At 38.5% G+C, this 7940-nt stretch overlaps 1 protein-coding gene across 1 annotated transcript in view; it reads left to right on the top strand.

Annotated features, from left to right (window-relative positions):
- The window catches only part of DNAH8 (dynein, axonemal, heavy chain 8), a 335359-nt gene that overhangs the window by 131545 nt on the left and 195874 nt on the right, over positions 1-7940 (top strand). Inside the window, exons 31-32 of the mRNA XM_011944829.1 lie at positions 173-235; positions 3531-3631. Of these exons, the coding sequence (XP_011800219.1) occupies positions 173-235; positions 3531-3631 (164 nt within the window). The remainder of the gene's footprint in view (positions 1-172; positions 236-3530; positions 3632-7940) is intronic.

Below are 7940 nucleotides of genomic sequence, written 5' to 3'. Positions count from 1 at the left end.
CATCTCAATAAAGCTGTTAGAAATAAATAAAATCTTCAAGTACAGGACACAATTAAATCATTTAAATTAAAAATAATGCTTGTTTATTTAAATGGAAATAATAGATAAACCCAATAAACTGACAAATACATATGATTCAGAATGAAAATGGAGATTCTATTCTTCCTTACAGGAAGGACCCATGGTTCCAAATATACCACCCCAAGAAGCTAGCAACAGGCTACAGATATTTCAGGTGAAACTACATTTTTTTTGTTATATTGACAATGTGTAATTTAAAAAAACATGATTTTAGGGAAAGATGTAGGTTTTACTTTATAATGGAAAAGTTTGTGTTTCAAGTACATTAGACCTTAATTGTATGCTAATCTGCTAAATGATGCAATTGACTCCTCTGTCTCTTTCCATGCTCCTCTCTACAGAATAGCTCTCTGTATTTTTAGAGAATAAGACTGATTTTCAACTTAAGTATATAATTTATTTTAGTTCTAAGCATTTCATTTGATATGTAAAGTAATAACAAATCATAATATAGTAAAATTTATCAAAATAATACTTTAAATATTGGCAAATGTTTTCCCTCTGTATTCATTATTTTGTCTTCCTTTTGTATCCATCTCTTTAAATTTCCCCACTTCTTTGTCCTGTCTCCTCTGCCTGTACAGTACTCATTGGATCAGGCCAACCATTCACCATCTTTTTCTACACTTAGATTGCTGAGCGCATCTAGAGAAAGTTCACACATTCACATGGATTAATACTTTGAAAATTCATGGATTCTTATGTGAACTTGCTCCTCAGGAGCATCAAGCAATTCTGTTCATTGCTCCTGCTCTTTTTCCTGTTTCCCACAGTGGCTGAATAGTGTGGTTACTTTCTTTTCATGTCCCCTTTCCCATCTGCATTCTTAGTAATCAAAAAAAAAAAAAAAAGATCAGATGCCTACTATGTGACTTGCTTAGGAGAAATTTGATTAAGAAGTTGTTCTTACCTCTAAGCTGCTAAAATCTGATAGAGAGACAGCAAGCTAGAGAGAGAATTGCAAGTGCGATGAGCGCTGTGACCTAGGTATGTGAAATTGTGTAACGGAAACTGTAATGGAAACAGACGGGCTGTTGGGGCAGATGGAGAAGGCTTCCTGAAAGAGGAAGAATCTAGGCTGCATCTTGAAGGACTAATTAGAGTTAGCCAGGGGAAGAAGGAGGGGAAAAAGAAAGTTAGGCAGAATTTGCAGCTCATACAAAGGCCCGGCAGAGAGGAAACTAGTAGGGCGATATGGGGAGATGTAAGGAGCGTAGGGTAGGTAGTGCCCCTTTGGGATGCAGTACTAAAGAGGATAGTGATGAGGAACGAGCTGACAGAGCGGGCAGCGAGCACGAGTGGAGGGCCCGGTAGGCAATAACAAGGAGTCTGAATTCTATCTTGAGGGTTGGAGGGTTCTAAGCGGGGAGTGATACGATCATACTTGAATTTTTAAAATAGTTGTGTTTTTAAAAGATTTTTAGTGGTACTAGTGTGGAGACTGGTTTGGAGAGAGGAAGACGAAACTGAGGGCAGTTTTGGTAGCAAAAGCAAGACATTGTAAAGATTGAGACCAAGCAAGTGACACCTGTAGAATGAAGAAAGTTGGATGGATCACGAGTTTCTTAATGAAGCAGAATTGACAGACTTGAAACCTGATTTGAGGGAAAAAGTTAAAGCTTTCCAACTTGGGCATATAGACGAAGGTAGAACTGTGTATCAAAGGAGGGAATGTGGTAGGAAGAGTAGCTTTGGGGCTTGTTTGAGCGGATGACCTTGTTTTCAAATTTGCAGAGAAAATTTAAGGCATGTGATGTAAACCAATTAATTAGTCAGCAACTGGGACATTATGTGCCGGGATTTTACCCAGAGGTTGCTAATGTAGCTGGGCATTGTGGCATGTGCCTGTAATCCCAGCCTACTCAGGAGGCTGAGGCAGGAGAATTGCTTGAACCTGGGAGGTGGAGGTTGCAGTGAGCTGAGACTGTACCACTGTACTCCAGCCTGGGCAACAGAGCAAGACTCCATCTCAAAAAAACAAAAACAAAAACAAAAACGAACAAAACGAAGTAAAACAACAACAACAACAACAACAAAATTTTCAAAAAAAAGACAATGTGGAGCATATCTTTTGCCTTTCTGTACCTTCCGTTCTGCCTGTGCCTCGGGGTGTGAGCCAAACAGGCTGTTTGCCATGCACCTCGCTGGATATGTGACTTGAGGTCAGATTTGCAGACACAACCCTTTTCAAAATGAGGTGTACTCCAACCCCCTAAAAAAAAGCAGGCGCCAAAGTCTGGATCTGTGGAGGTAGAGGTGCCTTATATTGGGCCCTGGATCCTGATGGTGCTCTCTCATGCAAATTTATACGTGTTTTGGGGAGTTCCTGGGCACCCTGCTGGCCTGTTAACAAAGCTGATACTTTATTCCTGTTCAGCTGATGCTGTGGGTCTTTTTATATTGTGGATCTTTTTATGTTACTTGGAACCTGAAAGAAAAAAAGAGGTGAGTGATTGGCATCCATCTATAGTCTTTACACATTGATAAGTTTTTAAACACCACTATTTTAATGCATTCTAACTTTGGTGTTATTGTTTATCTTTCCTTAGCGTTCACATAGTTCCATGGACTCTTCAGCACATTTATCAAGTAACCACCATGCCAAACACCAAGGAATACACAAAGTACAAAATATGGCCCTTGCCCTCTAGGAACTAAGAGTTCATTCGAGTTCCCCCAGTATCTTCATGCCTTCCTGATCTGGGTCCTGTAAAATATACTAACGTTATCTGTCAGACCTGTATTTTTGTCTAAGCCTTGTGAGGTCTGATGCTGGATATTCTCCAGGGCTGGGAATTTAGGGTTTTCGGGAATATGCTGTGCCACTTACACAGAGTGCTCATATGTCCTCACAGATGGGTTACTTCTGTTGGCATTTGTGCTTTGAACATTGCTAATATTTAGCATCTCAAATATAGGATATTCAAATTCCAATTTAAATTAAAAGACATGTGCATTAACTTTGCTGATTTAAGAGGTTAGAATTATTTCAAATGGTGTTAAAATTGAATCTTCTTTTTTATAGACTCTTCATTGCATGTAGAGAAAACAGGACTGAATGGATTATACTAACACTTTGCTCATTTGAACCCGGTAGGATAGAGATGGCCAGTCTAAATTACTGAAAAATCCTGAATTGTAGAGTTTTTAAAATGCAGCTTTATTACTTTTAGATGTACTTATGGGAACTCGAAATGTAGGCCTTCTGGAGAAGAAGAAATAATTTTATATAAAATGAGTTCTTTTAGAATGCTTGAAATCTAACTTTCCTAAGTGTTTACCTTTTCCTCTGATAGCTTGGTATCAGTATAAATGTGCTTCACAAATCCTTATTTTATAGATATTACTTAATGAGCCTCAACCTAGCTTTTATCCCAATGATAATAAATTCTACTTTAATTCTACTGAATTAATTGTATTTTAGTACAATTTAAAAACCTTTGTTACAGGCCAATTTTGATGATCTGTGGAGGAAATTTGTTACGTATTCATCTGGTGAACAACTTTTTGGATTGCCTGTGACTGACTATGAGGTTTTACATAAAACCAGGTGAGTTTAGAAAATAAGCAAGTATTACATGCAAATAAATACTACCTATTAGAAGAATCATGTCACCATTAAATCCTTTATTATGCAGAGGACACCACAGCTTGGAGCACAACTGAATATTCTCCTTATTCTAGCTATTCCTGACAAATCAGACACACAGTCTCATATACAAAAGAAACGTTCTAGGGGAGTAGAAAGTATGTTGCTAAAATTTTGAGCATGCATGGTCTATATTTAGCCTATGCTTTACTTTTTCTTTGACTGTTTTTGCATATTGTCAGTGATTATGCAGAAGCACTGCAATTTTGAGTAACTTTTGTTTATTTAGAGGAATAACCCTCCTGGCTCCCCTTGCCTTCTTTTTTTTTTTTTTGAGACGGAGCTTGCTCTGTCACCCAGGCTGGAGTGCAGTGGCGCGATCTCGGCTCACTGCAAGCTCTTCCTCCTGGGTTCATGCCATTCTCCTGCCTCAGCCTCCCGAGTAGCTGGGATTACAGGCGCCTGCCACCACGCCCAGCTAATTTTTTTGTATTTTTAGTAGAGATGGGGTTTCACCGTGTTAGCCAGGATGGTCTCGATCTCCTGACCTCATGATCCGCCCACCTCGGCCTCCCAAAGTGCCGGGATTACAGGCGTGAGCCACCGTGCTGGCTCACCTCGCCTTCTTACTCCATTTATGGTAAAATGCTCTTCCCCATTGAGTAGACATAGAATTTATTGAGATTGAAGGCCAAATAAGCTAATTGATTATAAATCACATATATAAACAAGTGTATTTCAATCGAATTTTAGAATATTCTCAAAGAATTTGAAATACAGCTTTCCTTAGAAGCAACATTAATACAGTGATAGTATTAGCTCATTAGAATCTTGGCTTTACAAAATAACTTTATGCTGACTTCCTTCAAGCCACAGCATGAAAATTTCATGAAAATAGACATGAAATTTTCTAAAGAGAAATGAATGCTTCAGCCATTTAGGGTAGGTGGTTTGTATTCTGTTTCTAAAGCAGTTACTCTCCAAACATAATCCATTAGCCAATTGTGTTAGAATTGCAGATGTCTGGCCCTCATTTCTGATTTACTGAATTGGAACCTCTGGGATTGGGTCCTAGGAAATTTGCATTTTACACACTCCAGGTGATTGTGATGCACACTCAACCTGAGATCCAATGCGTTCACCCTCAGGCTAGCAGGAGAAATCATCATCACCATTTACCATCTGGACCAACGGACCATTTTCATTTTGATATTTTAAATTTTGTGAATAATTTACACAATGGTGAGAATGGAGAGAAAAGCTTTGTTTTTTTTTGAGACAGGATCTCACTCTGTTGCTAGTACTGGAGTGAAGTGGTGGAATCACTCAACTTCCAGAGTTCAAGTGATCCTCCTGCCTCAGCCTCCCAGGTAGCGGGGATTACAGGCGCGTGCCACTGGGCCCAGCTAATTTTTAAAAAACTTTTATATAGACAGGAGCCTCCTTATGTTGCCCAGGCTGGTCTTGAACTTTGAGGCTCAAGTGATCCTCCCACCTTGGCCTCCCAATGTGTTGGAATTTCAGGTGTGAGCCCCCGCACCCAGCCAAGAAGCACTTTTTTTTATTTTTATTTTTGAGATGGAGTTTCACTCTTGTTGCCCAGGCTGGAGTGCAATGGTGTGATCTCGATTCACTGCAACCTCCACCTCCTGGATTCAAGCGATTCACCTGCCTCAGCCTCCCAGGTAGCTGGGATTACAGGCATGTGCCACCATACCCGGTTAATTTTATATTTTTAGTAGAGACGGGGTTTCATCGTGTTGGTCAGGTTGGTCTCAAACTCCTGACCTTAGGTGATCCACCTGCCTTGGCCTCCCAAAGTGCTGGGATTACAGGCGTGAGTCACCATGTCTGGCGGAGAAGCACTTTTATTAGAAGATTTAATAAGAATTTAAGCAGAGTAAACTCAAACTTTTATTCTGTAATATCCTGATTTGAAGATGTATGTATACAAAATGGGGACCAGCATTGTATGAGACTAACTCCTCATCAGCTGTCATGTGTGAACCTGGAGCATATCCATGTTGTAAATATGGATTTCATATTTTAAATCATCTCCAGTGAATCTCTGGCTTATCATTACTTCTGATTTTTCTTGCACTTGCATTGTCAAGATTCAAAACGGTTGAAAACTCAGTCACCTTTTTTTTAAAAGAAGACTGTCATCTGTTTTGCTCCATAAATGCAGAAGACTTTACTTTTAGATTTGAATGATCAATTCCAATAAATTTTAAATTTCTAAATCATCCATTTCCTTGAATACGCATCTCACTTCAATGTCCACTTATGAAATGTATCAAATACAACTTATGTAAATATCATAAATAACAAAGGAACACTATGACTTGTCTTTTTCACAAAATGGGATAGTCTAGGTTCTTGTTACAAAATATTGCATGATAAGGCCCTTACTTCTATTGAAGTCTACAGAAATATATTGTTTACTTATAAATTACTGGATTTTATAAAATTCATCTAGGTTATCATCATCTGAAGACATAGTATGAGATTTCCACATATTAATTAATGTCACCATCAAAAGGGAATGCTGCTGTCTCTTTTCTGTTTAATACTTGGAAAACACATTTCTTTGTCAATTTTCTTCTCTTTGCCCTTTTAGGTAGAAAATGAAAAATTCTGAATTCTTAACTGTATTAAATAAAAGCTAAACAAGCAAAAATCAAAAGACTACAAAAATGGTGTCTCTGGCTTTCTTATATACTTTTTTGAAAGATTTTGCAATACTTTATGTAACACAATAAGAAGCCTGGAGGATGATACAATAGTCACTTTTTTTTCACTATTGAATTACCCTTTAGGCAATGTCATCATTCTTTTTCCTTGTTTTTTTAAGTCATTTTTAGCATAGTTGAGAATAATAATAATAATGAAATAATTCTAAGAATGATGAAAAATCAAGAATTGGAAAAATAAGACAACTAAGATTGCAGAATGTGTTTTCAATTTGTAAAAGGATCTTCTATGCCTACATGGTAATTACAAGATAGAATGGGCTGGGCACGGTGGCTCATGCTTGTAATCCCAGCACTTAGGAAGACTGAGGCAGGCGGATCACCTGAGATCAGGAGTTCAAGATTAGCCTCGCTAACATCACGAAACCCTGTCTCTACTAAAAATACAAAAAATAGCTGGGTGTGGTGGCACCTGCCTGTAATCTCAGCTACTCGGGAGGCTGAGGCAGAAGAATCGCTTGAACCCAGGAGGCAGAGATCACGGTGAGCCAAGATCGTGCCACTGCACTCCAGCCTGGGCAACGGAGCAAAATTCTCTCTCAAAAATAAAATAAAATAAAATAAAATTATAGAATGACTTTACCTCATAAAAAATTTATTTTTGGTTTTTGAAGTATCTCTAATGAAGAATGAAAGTTATGAATGTCAATCCTTATGAATAAACTTGAAAACTAAAATTGAATCCAATAGAACCTTATGGCATACTAAGGGCTGAGGAATTTCTGGGAGAATCCACAAATTCTGTTAAGTGGTCAATTTGGTGTTTTACACATTTAGGACCTTTTCCTTTACTCGGACCTTTTATTCTTGTTTTAAATACAGTAACTTCATCTGGGCACATGTGGAATTTTGTTGTTTGTTTGTTTTGGATAGGGTCTTGTTCTGTTGCTCAGGCTGGAGTGCAGTGGTGCAATCATAGTTCACTGCAGCCTTGAACTCCTGGGCTCAAGCAGTCCTTTCACATCACTACTTATAGTCCCAAGTAGCTGGGACTTCAGTCACATGCCACCACACCTGGCCACATGAGGGAAAACTTCTGGTAGGAATAGGATGTTTAAGCTCAGTCTTAAAGGCAGACCAGGACTTAGTCGAGGGAAACGTTCTCATAAAATCCAGCTTGTATTTGAAAGAAAAAAAGTCAAATGAAACCTTAGCTGCAGCTATGACCTTATCATTAAGTTTTGGTCACATTGTTTGCAATGATTGTTGTAGCAAGTTTCTCATTAAAAAATAGCAAGGTTTTTTCTTTACAAAATAAACCATTTGCTAATGTCAAGTTATAGTATGTCTGGAATATTTGGGAGCTGTAAACTTGACCATAATAATAGATCTTTAACAAAGTCCTTGTATTGAAAACAGATATAGTTGCATGCATTTGGTATCTATAAGACACTGTACACACAATGTATAAAATATTTGACTGGAGGCCGGGCACGGTGGCTCACGCCTGTAATCCCAGCACTTTGGGAGGCCGAGATGGGCGGATCACGAGGTCAGGAGATCGAGACCATCCTGGC

This window comes from Colobus angolensis, unplaced genomic scaffold (assembly GCF_000951035.1).
Source record: "Colobus angolensis palliatus isolate OR3802 unplaced genomic scaffold, Cang.pa_1.0 Scaffold105, whole genome shotgun sequence".
Lineage (NCBI taxonomy): Eukaryota > Metazoa > Chordata > Mammalia > Primates > Cercopithecidae > Colobus > Colobus angolensis.
This window is presented reverse-complemented; position numbering and strand designations above follow the sequence as displayed.